The 12,704-nt window shown below is 60.9% G+C and overlaps 1 protein-coding gene across 2 annotated transcripts; it reads right to left on the bottom strand.

Annotated features, from left to right (window-relative positions):
- Positions 1–443: 443 nt before the first annotated feature.
- Positions 444–7,431, bottom strand: LOC110476092 (glucagon receptor). 2 transcript variants are annotated; one of them, XM_085592501.1, is made up of 15 exons: positions 7,329–7,431; positions 7,193–7,272; positions 6,382–6,528; positions 6,155–6,251; positions 5,752–5,859; positions 5,358–5,479; positions 5,156–5,262; positions 4,934–5,090; positions 4,283–4,442; positions 4,037–4,097; positions 3,006–3,075; positions 2,537–2,625; positions 2,259–2,397; positions 1,932–1,973; positions 444–1,807 (listed from the first exon to the last, which is right to left on the bottom strand). In XM_085592501.1, exons 3-15 carry the CDS (start codon positions 6,457–6,459, stop codon positions 1,736–1,738), a joined length of 1,302 nt encoding a protein of 433 aa, XP_085448627.1. In that variant the 5' UTR covers positions 6,460–6,528; positions 7,193–7,272; positions 7,329–7,431; the 3' UTR covers positions 444–1,735. The 2 variants fall into 2 exon arrangements, with proteins under 2 accessions (XP_085448627.1, XP_085448626.1); XM_085592500.1 differs by lacking the exon at positions 7,329–7,431 and having other exon boundaries at positions 4,934–5,072; positions 7,193–7,327.
- Between the last annotated feature and the right edge of the window lie 5,273 nt (positions 7,432–12,704).

Here is a 12,704-nt window from a genome sequence, read left to right as displayed (position 1 = left end):
GAACTGGCTCCTCTGTTCACCTGCAGAGGAGAAGGCTTCAGGGAGAGCTCAGAGCCCTGCCAGGGCCCAAAGGGGCTCCAGGAGAGCTGGAGAGGGACTGGGAACAAGAGATGGAGGGACAGGACACAGGGAATGGCTCCCACTGCCAGAGGGCAGGGATGGATGGGATATTGGGAAGGAATTGTTCCCTGTGAGGGTGGACAGGCCCTGGCACAGGGTGCCCAGAGCAGCTGCGGCTGCCCCTGGATCCCTGGCAGTGCCCAAGGCCAGGCTGGATGGGGTTTGGAGCAGCCTGGGACAGTGGAAGGTGTCCCTGGATATGGCAGGGGTGGGATGAAATGGGATTTAAGTTTCTTTTCCCTCCCAGTCCAGTCTGAGATTCAGCTGTCTGTGCCCACCAGCCCTTTCCCTCCCCTGGAGCAGACAGAAGCAGCAGGCTCTGCTTGTTGAAAAATAAATATTTATTTACATCTGAAAAGAGAGTTAATGTGTAAATTGGTCTCGTGGGGCTTCCATTGATCCAGGATCTGTGACTCCAGGCTGGTGCAGCCTCTTTGCTTTGTGTGTTGAAGGCAGCTCCTCCCTGAGGCCCTGGGAAAGGCTCCCCCAGCCTGTCAGGGAAGGGGCAGGGCCTGGAAAACCTGCATCCATGGGCATCTCCTGGAGCGTCCCAGCTGCTTCCTCCTGCCTGGAGAAGACTCGAGCATTGCAAAGGAAGGAGTGTGGTGGGAATAAGCTCTGGCCACGTGTCTGTGCTGCTCCTGTGGGCCAGAGCGAGGGGCTGGGACCAGAGGTGCCTCCAGCTGCTCTGGGCTCCTCCGGGAGAGCACAGGACCAGGACAGGAGCAGTTCTGCTCAAACCATACCACCTCCACTGCTTCCCTTGCTCCTGGGCTTCCTGGGAGCCACAGGCTGCTTGACATGGGGGGGATGATGCTTTGGCACCCCCCTGGAAAGCAAACTCCCAGGATTTTTTGCCTTTGGCCAGCAAAACGTTTCCTGAGCTCCTGCCGGGCTGGAAATCCAGCTTTCCCTCCAGAAAGCAGGGGCAGGCTGGGCTGGATGCTGAACCTGGCCTGGAGGAGGCTGGGCTCTGCCCCGGTGAGTTGCTGCTCTCAAATCCTTCACTCCCAAGCACTTTTGAGGCTCCATCCTTGGCTCTGCCCATGGCAGGGGGAACCAGGGCTTTGTGCAGCCAGAGAGCAGCGAGGAGGGGATGGGAGCTGCTGTTCTGTGTTGGTGATGAGGGTGGCAGGAGGAGCAGCCCCTCGCTGTGCAGAGCTTTACACAGTGGCTGTGGATGTCTGGGAGCTCTCGGGGTGCTGGTGAGATGCTCCTGAGCTGGGGCACAGGAGGACAGGGAAGCTCTGGCTGCAGGGTGTGGGCAGCGTTGCTGCTGCTGAGATCCCAGAGGTGGGTGTGGTGTCCCAGGGGTTCCTTGTGTGGGAAGGGTCCTGGGGGAGGCTGCCAGGTTCTGCTGGTGCTCCAGCAGTGGGAGAAGCAGCAGGGCTGCCCACACAGCGGTGCCTGGCAAGAGCCAGGGGTGCCAGCCCCGCTCGGGTCGCAGCAGGGATGTCCCTTCCAGCAGCTCCAGTGTGGCACAGCCAGACACCCATCCCAGCCTGGCCATCCCGGGTGGGCACTGCCCAGCACAGCTTCCTGCAGCCTCTTGTCCTCCAGCCAGGCCTTGTGGCCATTGTGGCCAGCAGCCCCTCTGCCCTGGCTGGTCACCACGTCACTGGGCACAGCAGAGCACCGGGTGGTCGAGCTTCCAGAGCTGCCACTTCTTCTTCATCTCGGACTTCACCTGCCGTGGAGGGGAAGGAGCAGGGGCTTATCCGTGGCTGTGCCCTCCCTGCAGGCACAGGGTGGGGTGGGGAAGCCGGGCAGGAGGTGCCATGGCAGGGACAAGGACAGGGCAGGGACGTTACCTCCTTGTTGGCAAAGCAGTACAGCACAGCCACCAGGAAGCCCTGCAGGGAGAGCCAGCAGTGAGCCCACCCCCATCCCTCTCCTGGGGCTGGGATGGGCTTAGGCTCCCCCCAGGCCACTCCTGGGTGCCTTTAGGGCTGGGGTCCCCATGGCACCGCTGCTCAGAGACACAGGAGGTGACAGCACGCTCCCAAGGGCAGAGGGTGGCAGAGACGGTGCTGCCCTTCCCACAGAAGCAGCACAGGGAGAGCAAGCTCAGAGAGGCACCCCCTGATCTCTGCTCCGTGGTGCACGCAGAGCAAGGATTTGTTTCACTCCCACCTCACCTGGAAGGAGTTGAGGAAGAGGGTGAAGAACACCTTGACGTAGCGCAGGATGCCCGTGGTTTGCTCGTCCGTGGCGAAGATGAAAACGACCTCGTGGATCCCAAAGAGGGGGATGAGGGTCAGGGTGGCTTTGGCCAGCCTGGGGGACAGTAAAACTCCCAGTTAATCCCAGGGCGGTCATTTAAGGATGTGAAAGGTGGAGGAGAGGTGTGGGGAGGGGGTGTGGAGGTGGTGTTATCCCATTAGCCCAGCCCATCTCTGCCCTGCTCCCAGCCCACCTCAGCTTGTAGTCGGCGTAGCCCTTCTGGTTGGCCCGGAGCTTGGCCAGGATCACCTTGAGGATCCGCATGAAGATGAGCAGGTTGATCTGGAAGGGGGAGACAGGGCAGGGGCACACAGAGCCCAGCACCCCCACCCTGGCTGTGACACCCACCCAGCAGGAGATGGCACCCCCCGTGCTGCCCTTCCTCCTCTGCTGCCATCCCAAAATCCCAGCTACAAAGCAGCAGGAGCCACCCCCAGCCCCTTTCTCTGGGGTTCAGCACCCCAGCTTCCTTCGTGAACCCCCAGAACCAGGGGTCAGCAAACTGCTGAACCCCCTGTGCATTTGGCTGGTCCTTGCAGGCCAACTGTCCCTCCTGGCCTCTCCCAGCAGCTCCCCTGGGGATCACAGCCCGCCCAGGGCTGGGAGCCAGGGGCTGAGCTGCTGCTGTCCAGCCAGCCCTGGGGCTGGCAGCTGTTCCCTACCAGGGAGGCGAGCAGGATGGGGATGCGGATGATCCACCAGTACGCCATGTTCTCGTTCAGCGCCCAGCACCTGCCGCGGGGGCACGAGACAGCACCGTCACGCTGGGCTGGGGGCAGCAGGAGCCAAGAGCTTTCCAGCCCCAGCCAGGTGGCTCAGGGACTCGCAGCAGCCTCTGAGCACCCCAGCAGGACCCCCTTCATCCATCCATCCATCCATCCATCCATCCATCCATCCATCCATCCATCCATCCATCTTCCATCCATCCATCCATCCATCCATCTTCCATCCATCCATCATCCATCCATCCATCCAACCATCATCCATCCATCCATCATCCATCCATCCATCCATCCATCCATCCATCCATCATCCATCCATCCTCCATCCATCCATCCATCCATAATCCATCCATCCATCATCCATCCATCCATCCATCCATCCATCTATCATCCATCCATCCATCCATCCATCATCCATCCATCCATCATCCATCCATCCCTCATCCATCCATCATTCCATCCATCCATCCATCCATCCATCCATCCATCCATCCATCATCCATCCATCCATCATCCATCCATCCATCATCCATCCATCCCTCATCCATCCATCATCCATCCACCATGCATCCATCATCCATCCATCATCCATCATCCATCCATCAATCCCTCATCCATCCATCCATCCATCATCCATCCATCCATCCATCCATCCATCCATCCATCTTCCATCCATCCATCCATCCATCCATCCATCATCCATCCATCCATCATCCATCCATCCCTCATCCATCCATCATCCATCCATCCATCCATCCATCCATCATCCATCCATCCATCCATCCATCCATCCATCCATCCTTCATCCATCCATCCATCCATCCATCATCCATCCATCCAACCATCCATCCATCATCCATCCGTCCATCCATCCTCCATCCATCCATCCTCCATCCATCCATCATCCATTCATCCCTCCATCCATCCATCCCTCCATCCATCCCCCCCTCCCTCCATCCATCCCCACTCACTCCGCATTCTCCTTCAGGTACTTGGCGGCCATCCAGGGCACCACGAACACCACGGGGGTCCCTGCAAGTCACACAGCAAACCCTGTAAAACCAAGCACCCTCCTGAGCTGAGAACCCACCCCCGTGCTGTTGGGACACCCGGGGTGGCAGAGCCCCACCCCTCACCCTCCAGGGATGGTGGGGACCGTGGTGCCCCCGGCACTGGGCACTGTCCCCGTCCCCGCGGCGCGCCCGGCTGGCTCCTACCCCAGCCCAGGTAGAGGTAGAGCCTGTAGTAATTCTTCTCGGAGAACACGGCCCCGATGAGCAGCTTGTAGAGGTAGACAGCTTCCACCAGGAACCAGTAGTGGTTGGCCAGGATGCAGTACTGCATCAGCACCTGCGCCGCGCGGCACCCCAGCGCTGCCTGCCACGGGAGAGCCGCCGTGGGGCTGGCTGTGCCCACAGGGTGCCCCACAGCTCACCCACTGGCACCCCAGGAGCTCGTGCACCGGGGGTACGGTGCTGCACAGGCGCCCCAAGAACCCTGAGAGCTCCCCCATGGGACCACAGTGCCCTGAGAGCTCACCCAGAGGCTGCACCCCCAGACCTCACCCATCAGAGGCATGGGTGGCACCAAGGGCTCATCCCTCAGGTGCCACGCAGACCCAGAGCTCACCCAGCAGGGGCACAGGTATCCCAAGAGTTCACCCACCGGCTCCTGGGCAGCACAGGCACCCCAAAAGTGCGTCCACGGGTGGATGGGCACCCCAGCACCACACGCAGACCTCATCCATCAGGTGCATGGGTGACACTGGCACCCCCAGAGCTCACCCAGCGGGGTGTCTGGTGGGCACCAACCCCCACCCAGCCCCGGCCTGGGCAAGGTCCCCACGCTGCCACCAGCCCAGCGCTTGCCTGGTGGCTGAGCAGAGCCTCCCAGTCAGCCACCTGCACCAGCTGCACGCCCCAGCGCCGCTCCAGCAGCGCGTCCTTCACCATCACCGAGGTGGCCCGCAGCCCGAAGGAGGCGAACAGGTTGGCGTGGATGTAATTCCTGGTGCAGCGCAGGTTCCTGCGGGAGCCGCGTCAGGCAGGGCCGGCAGGGCGGGGAGGGAGCGGGGCAGGGCCGTGTCCTACCTGCAGGCGGTGAGGACGAGCAGGGCGGAGATGAGCGTGAGCAGCGACAGCGAGTAGCCCACGGTGTAGAGCACCTTGAAGCTCACCATGAGCCGGCGGGCGCCTTCCTGCAGGTGAGCACAGCGCAGGGAGCCCAGGTGGGTGCGCGTCCACCCCCGGCCAGGCTGCCCTGGCCGTCCCTGGGTCCCGGCCAGGGTCGCACCTCCTCAGCAGTGACCTCCAGCTCATCCTCGCACTGGGAGTAGTCCCTCCAGGGCTGGCTGCCGTTCACTGTCACCCACTGGCCGTCGGTGCCACACCTGCGGCTCACCAGCCCGTGCTTCACTGCGGACACCAAGCACCGGCACGGTCCCCCAGGCTCCCCCAAGCCCCTCTCCCGGGATGATGGATCTGACCCTGCTCAGTGCCCGGCCCAGGGCAGGCGTGGGCAGGGCACGGGCTGGCTCTGCTCTGCTCTGAGCCCCAGGCTCCCCTTACCCCTGGGGTGCTCACGGGTCCCTCTGCCCCTGTCAGGAGGGGACCCCTGAGAGCCTCTCCACCCCCAGAACGGCTCAGCCCTGGCTGCCAGCTCCGGGATGGCAGGAGGGCATCCTCACCTTTCTCAAACCAGGGCAGGTAGAAGGGGCAGGAGACATTGACGGCGGTGCCGGGGCTCCCGTCGGGCCAGCAGGCGTACATGTCAAATGTCCTGTTACAGAACAGCCCTTCCAGGGCCGGGGACAGGGAAAGCCAATGCTCAGACGCTGGTGGCACAGGCACATTTAAACCCTGCTATCCCAGCACCTCTGAAGGGGCTGGTGCCACCCTGAAATGGACCCATGTGCCCCACACCAGCCTCAGCCCCTCAGGACATCCGAGCCCCGGGTATCCCATCTGAGATGCGGAGGTCTTTGTCAGCCTCTTGGCTCACTCTCCGTGGGTGACCAGAGCAGAGGATGCTGGAGAGGGACAAACCCCAGCCCTGGCTCTGTGTGCCCCCGAGCTGGGCACAGCTGGTACCTGCTGGGTAGGGCTCGCTCGCCATCCTCCTCAGGCACTCGTCACGGTACCGCAGCCACTCCTCGAAGGTCTTCTCCAGCACCTTGGCCCCGCCGTGCTGCAAGCCCAGAGCTGGCTCAGAGCCTCCAGCCTCGGCGCCCTGACTGCCCCTCGAGCTGCAGCCGCAGCCCAGCACGGAGCCCGGCAGTGCCACCGCCGCTGTCCCCCGGCCCCAGCCCGGCCCTCACCGGCACGGAGGAGAGCAGGCACAGCCAGGCAAGCTGGACAAGGCTCCGCAGGGATCCAGCGCCAAGCACGTCCCTCATGGCCGCTCCCAGCCTCACCAGTGCTCCCAGTGCCGGGCTGCGTCTCGAACTGGGCCGGGGACCCCGATGCTGGGGAGAGGCGGAGGAATGGGGACGGCTCGGCTCTGCCAGCCAGCCGCAGCCGGTGGAGGCAGGGCTGTGCTTCCCAAGCCAGCAGGGGAGAAGGTCCTGGGCATGTCCTGGGCTGCCACAGCCCGGGTCACTTCCCCGATGGAGCCAAAGCCTCGGGGAGCAGCAGGCAGAGCAGCCAGGGTGTGAATGGATCTCACGTCTTGGCTGAGCCTGCTCAGCTTCCACCCGCCGCTGCCAGCCCCGAGGGGAGCAAACGCCACCGTGCCAGCCCCAGTGCCACCGCTGCCACCCAGCCTGGCACCCCTGGGTGACCCGGGAAGGGGCTGCAGGGACAGGAGGCAGCGAGATGTCTCTGGGGTGCCCTGGACCCCCAGCCCCAGCCGGGCTGGGACCCCCGTACCCGCTGTGCCCCATCACGTCCCGCCCCGGTCCCGCTGCCGAGACCCCTCGCAGCCCGGCCGGGCCGGGGGGGAGGAGCGGCTCGGCCACCCCCGGGACTCCCCGCTCCTCCCGGGGCTCCCCATCGCTCCGGGCTGGGCGACCCCAGCCCGGCCCCCTCCTCCAGCACGGCCCTGCCGGTTCGTCCCCCACGAGGGTCCCCAGCCGGTGCCGCTCGGTGCCTGCGGGTCCCGGGGCTCCGCCGCTTCCTCCGCCCGCTTACCCGGCTCCGCGGGACCGGCAGTCCTGATGTCCTGCTGTTCCCGGTGTTTCTGGCAGCCCCCGTTATTCCCGCTGTTCCCGCTGTTCCCGCTGTTCCCGGTGTTTCTGGCAGCCCCCGTTATTCCCGGTGTTCCCGCTGTTCCCGGTGTTCCCGCTGTTCCCGGTGCTTCTGGCAGTCCCCGGTGTTCCCGGTGTTCGCGGTGTCGCGGGCGAGGTGAACGCGGCGGTGACCGAGCGGCGTCTGCGGCGGAGCCGCCTCCTGCCAGCGCCGTGCCCCGACGGGAGGGGGCTTTGGGGGGGCTCAGGGGGGACTTCGGGGGCGGCACCGCCTCCCGGGGCTCCGGACGCCCGGTGGGACTCGAGGGTCCCGCTGCCCCCGCGCCCGCGGAGCTCCAGCCCGGACCCGCGGAGCCCCCGGGAATCACACGGGCACGGCGGTCCAGGTCCAGGTCCAGCCCCTCCGGGAGTCCCTGGTGGAATCACACAGGGACACGGACGGGGGTCCAGGTCAAGCTCCACTGAGGGTCCCCAGCTGCATCACATGGGGACAGGGATGGGGGTCCAGCCCTCAAACTGTGGGTCACAGGGACCGGATCAAGGCTCCAGACCCTTCCGTCTCCCCCAGAGCCCCCGTCCCTCCATCACACAGCCCCAGGGAAAGTCCTTCACCTCCCAGGCTCGGTGTCCCCCTGGCTGTCCCCTGGGCTGGGTGCTGCCAGGTGCTGGCATGGTGACAGCCCCTGTGCAGGCAGGGTGGGCTGTGGGGGGCCACCCTCCCCTTGGGGACAGTACTGTGACACCCGTGGGTCCCACCAGCCAGCCAGGGGAACTCCAAGGGCAGGGACAAGCCACGGGACAAGCCTGGTGGCCTTGGTCCTGCTGCCGTCCAGCACAAGTGCTGGCAGTGGGGACAGAGGGGTCTGTGCTGGGACAGGGCTGGGGAAGGAGTTTTTGTCATCAGTGGAGTTGGGGAGAGCCCCGAGGTCCCCAAATCTCCAGCAGTGCAGCCCTTCCCTCCCAGTGCAGCTGTGCCTCCCTCCTGCTGCAATGCTGCTGCCGAGCCCGCCCTGCAGCGGGGGGTTCATCCCAAACCCGGCTGAATGCACCAGAAAACACATTTGTTCTGCAGAAATAGGATGTTTGCCTCGAAGCTGCAGCAGTGGCTGGGAGCAGGCACGGGAGTCAGAGGGATGAGGAGTCACAGCTGCAGTGATGTGAGCAGTGTCTGCTTATTCCCAGGGACAAATAACAGCGGTGGGGCAGCCCCGGGTAAGGATTTGCTGTCTGGGGGGAAAATGAGCCCTCAGGTGCCTCCCCCAGCATGAGCCAACACCGCGGTGTTTGCTCATTAACAGATTATGAACTTTGGAAAGAGCCTGGAGGGACAGGACACAGGGAATGGCTCCCACTGCCAGAGGGCAGGGATGGATGGGAGATTGGGAATTAGGAATTGTTCCCTGGCAGGGTGGGCAGGCCCTGGCACAGGGTGCCCAGAGCAGCTGTGGCTGCCCCTGGATCCCTGGCAGTGCCCAAGGCCAGGCTGGACAGGGCTTGGAGCTGCCTAGGACAATGGAAGGTGTCCCCATGATAGGGAAGACACTGGATGGGCTTTAAGGTCTCTTCAACCCAAACCATTCCAGGATTCCACGATAACACAACCCTGGGGCACCCATGGAGGATGATTCCAGCCACGTTCCCCTTCCCAGGCTGACACTGCACACCTGCACCCACAGATGTCCCTGTGTGGACCCACCTAAAGGCAGCAGGAGCATGGGCGGGGGGCTCATCCCACAGGATGCTGGATTTTGGGAGAATCCAGGGCTACAGCACTGGGTGCCATTGCCCAGACAGGAATCACAAAAACTCCAGATTCTGCTGTCCTGGTGTGGTCCATCTGGATGGGATTGTGCCTTGATTCATGTCCCTTGAATGGGGACATGAGGAACGAGCTGTTCCTCTCCATATGGATGCGTTTCAGGTGGGTCTCCATAGCGACTGCAGCACTCCAGGCTCTGCCAGGGCCAGATCCTGATCCATGGGGTGCTCAGAGCCAGCTGGAGCCACGGGAAGAGGGGCTGGGACAGCACCCCACTCCCAACAGCTGCTGTCCTGCCAGGGTGGGCTTGGGACACAGCTGTCACCGAGGACACGCGACTGGTAAACTGATTTATCTATTAAAGGTGATGTTCACATCAGAGCTGGGAAAATTGCCCTGGAGTGGTCTCAGGTATTGAAGCTGTTGGTGCTTCTTGGGCAGCCTGAGAGGAGCAGGGGTGCTCAGGGAGAGGAGAGCATCCTCCAGGGTCCTGCATGGGGAAATCATGGAATTGTTTAGGTTGGAAAAGCCCTCTGAGATCATCGAGTCCAATGAGGCAGCACTGCCAGACCCACCATTAACCCATCTCCCTAAAACACAACATCTACAAGTTTTTGGAACACTTCCATGGATGGTGACTCCACCACTGCTCTCAGCAGCCTGCTCCAGTGCCTGATCACTCTTTCAATGAAGAAATCTTCCCAAAATCCAATTTAAACCTCCTCTGGTGCAACTGGAGGCCATTTCCTCTGCTCCTGTCCCTGTTCCCTGGGAGAAAAGCCAGGGTCACTAAAGAGAACTCCCCAGGGCTAAATCCCTTCTCCCGAGCACTGTTACCAGCAGCAACACCTCCTGAAGGCAACTTTCACTTTATCCACCCGTTATTGATGGGGGAATTCATCCGTGTGCATTATTGCAGGATCTGCTAATCAAGGTGCTTTGCTCCCCATTCAGAAGCAACTCGCAGAACAGAAGCACTCATCAACACATCGCGACTCCCAATTACGCAGCAAACTTCCCAGAAAAGGCTGTGGGAGAGAAATCCATCAGCCTGAGAGGCCAGGAAGCAGCGCGGGGAGGGACGCGGTCCCTGCGCTGAGCCACCTCCAGTGCTGCCCCTGGGGCAGCTCTTGGGGCTTTGGTCAGCGTTTGCAGAACGAGAGAATCTATTTCCATCCCATTTCCATCCCATTTCCATCCCATTTCCATCCCATTTCCATCCCATTTCCATCCCATTTCCATCCCGAGGCGATGACCCCCACTCCATCACACAGCAGCGCTCACTCCCGAGCCGCTGTTCCTGCACTGTCCCCAATTCCCGATGGTGACAAATGAGCGTTCCCAGCCCAGAAAGGCACTGCTGGATGTGGCACCGGCTCCGAGCCTGTCCCTGCCGTCCCCGCAGCGAACCGGGATCCAGAGCTGATCACGTCTCTTGGGTTTCCATGCGGGTTTTTGCCTAAATCAAGCCGGAAGGTTTAAACCATAAGATCAAGACCTTCTCTGAATTTCAGCGCTACTCCACCCTGCCCGGGGCCGGGCTCTGTCCAACTCTGCTCTGGGCCAGGCTGGGAGAACTGGGGGTGCTCCCCTGGAGAGGAGAAGCTCCAGGGAGAGCTCAGAGCCCCTGCCAGGGCCTAAAGGGGCTCCAGGAGAGCTGGAGAGGGACTGGGGACAAGGGATGGAGGGACAGGACACAGGGAATGGCTCCCACTGCCAGAGGGCAGGGATGGATGGGATATTGGGAATTAGGAATTGTTCCCTGGGAGGGTGGGCAGGCCCTGGCACAGGGTGCCCAGAGCAGCTGTGGCTGCCCCTGGATCCCTGGCAGTGCCCAAAGCCAGGCTGGACGGGGCTTGGAGCAGCCTGGGACAGTGGGAGGTGTCCCTGCTGACCCCCTCCAGGTGGAAACACTGCTAATTGTCATGTAGCTTAATCATCATTAATTTGGGCAGGGTCAGGGCTAACCCCAGGTGCAATCACTGAGGGACATCCTCACCAGAGCGGTGGCAGTGCTTTGCCACCTCCAGGGGGAAGCTGGAGGATCTCCTCTGGTATTTGCAGAGCACATTTGGGTCACCCCAAGGAAGGGTCTCTGTCCCAGGGTGGGGCTGAGCCCTGCTCCTCCCAGCCCAGCGCCATCCCCACCCTGGCTGTGGGGGCAGAGAGAGGCTGAGCAGCCCCTGGGCCTGGGCTGCCCCCAGCTGCTCCGAGAACACACGTGTTTTCCACCCCTCTAACATCCCCTTCTGTAGAACCAAGGCATTAGGAAGTGTTGGAACTCAGAATGTCTCTCAGACATTTTTAGAGGTTCCAGGCCTTGGTCAGAAGCATTTGAGACCCTGGCAGGCAGCTGGAAACAGCTGTGATTTTGAGTTTGAGCCATGGAATGAGTTACCAACTTTGGAGGTGGAACAAAAAGTCACAAAGGGTTAGATAGGATAGTAAAAGTAGTTACAAAACAGAGGGGAAAAATTTTTAGTATTGTACAGGGGGGTTTTAACACCTGTCCAGGGGGGTTTTAACACCTGTCCAGGGGGGTTTTACTTTGTACATGGGGGTCAGAGGTTTTAAGATGGAGGAATGTAGGCCAATCCTGTTCCTCCTCTTTCTTCTTCCTCACCTCCCTGTTCTTGGTGATGTTGGCACTCACAGATTGGTTTAGAGCAGAAAAGCACCATTTAATATAGGTAATAGGCACTGGGGAAAAACTGTAACCATGTAACATGTAATGTACCATATAAAAGATAGAAAATCACCGTTTAATATAGGTAATGGGCATTGGGGAAAAACTGTAACCATGTAACATGTAATGTACCATATAAAAGATAGAAAATCACCATTTAATATAGGTAATAGGCATTGGGGAAAAACTGTGAACATCTAACATGTAATGTACCATATAAAAGACAGCAGCAGCCCTGGGCAGGGGGAGAGAAGAAGCAGTCGGGAGTCAGAGAGGATGTCAGGGTGTGTGTGTGCCTCTGCCTGAGCTCTGAGCAAACCACAGCAGCCCCAGAAGAAAATCTTTTAGATAACTTGCAATAAACTGCCTTGAGACAGAACAAGAGGCTGCAGAGTTTTCTTTGGAAGCTCGGGTTGGAGGAGAGACTTTTCCACCACACGAGACCCCAGAGCAAGCCCGGGGTTCTCTCAAAGAAGTTGCTCTGGTTTCTGGGTCTTTCCCAGCTGTCCCAGGTGCTGGATGTTTGCCACCTTCTGGGACTGTGATGGATGAAAATGTGTTTGCAGCCTGGGCTGTGCCTGGCACTGCTCTGCTGTGCTCAGCAAAGCATCGAGTCACTCACTCAGACCTGCCAGGTGAGAGATGTGCTCTGCATTTCCCTCCTGCCAGAAGCTCTGAGAGGGCTCCAGAAAAACTGTCCCCAAATTTGCCAATGCCTCAGGATACAAAAGCTGGCTTAGAGCTGGGAAGGGGAGGCCCTGAGCCTGGAGGTTGTGTGCAGGATGCTCCAGGTGGAACTGCTGGGTGCTGGAAGCCCAGCTACCACAGGAGATGTCAGGATGTGGTTTGGGAATCACTGCCAGCCCCAGGCACGGTGCTGGGTCACACCATGCCTGGTGGAAAGCTCCTTCCCCCCTCCCTTTGGGCAAAATGAAGTGAAAAAGCAACTTGCCCAATTCTTAGCAGTTCCTTGCAGGTGTTCCTGCTGGAGCTTCCCAATCCTGCTGGAGC

The sequence above is a fragment of the Lonchura striata genome, chromosome 14 (assembly GCF_050655825.1).
Source record: "Lonchura striata isolate lonStrDom1 chromosome 14, ASM5065582v1, whole genome shotgun sequence".
NCBI lineage: Eukaryota > Metazoa > Chordata > Aves > Passeriformes > Estrildidae > Lonchura > Lonchura striata.
The sequence above is the reverse complement of the archived record's forward strand: the minus strand, read 5'-3'. Positions and strand labels throughout refer to the sequence as shown.

Bases quoted from the DNA above. Each gene is read 5' to 3' on its own strand.
- LOC110476092 (XM_085592501.1), bottom strand. From the start codon at position 6,459: ATGAGGGACGTGCTTGGCGCTGGATCCCTGCGGAGCCTTGTCCAGCTT. The intron at 3,076-4,036 runs GTGAGTGGGGAT...CCCCCGCGGCAG, and splicing joins TACCTGAAGGAGAATGCGGA to GTGCTGGGCGCTGAACGAGA. The intron at 2,398-2,536 runs GTGGGCTGGGAG...ACTGTCCCCCAG, and splicing joins TACGCCGACTACAAGCTGAG to GCTGGCCAAAGCCACCCTGA.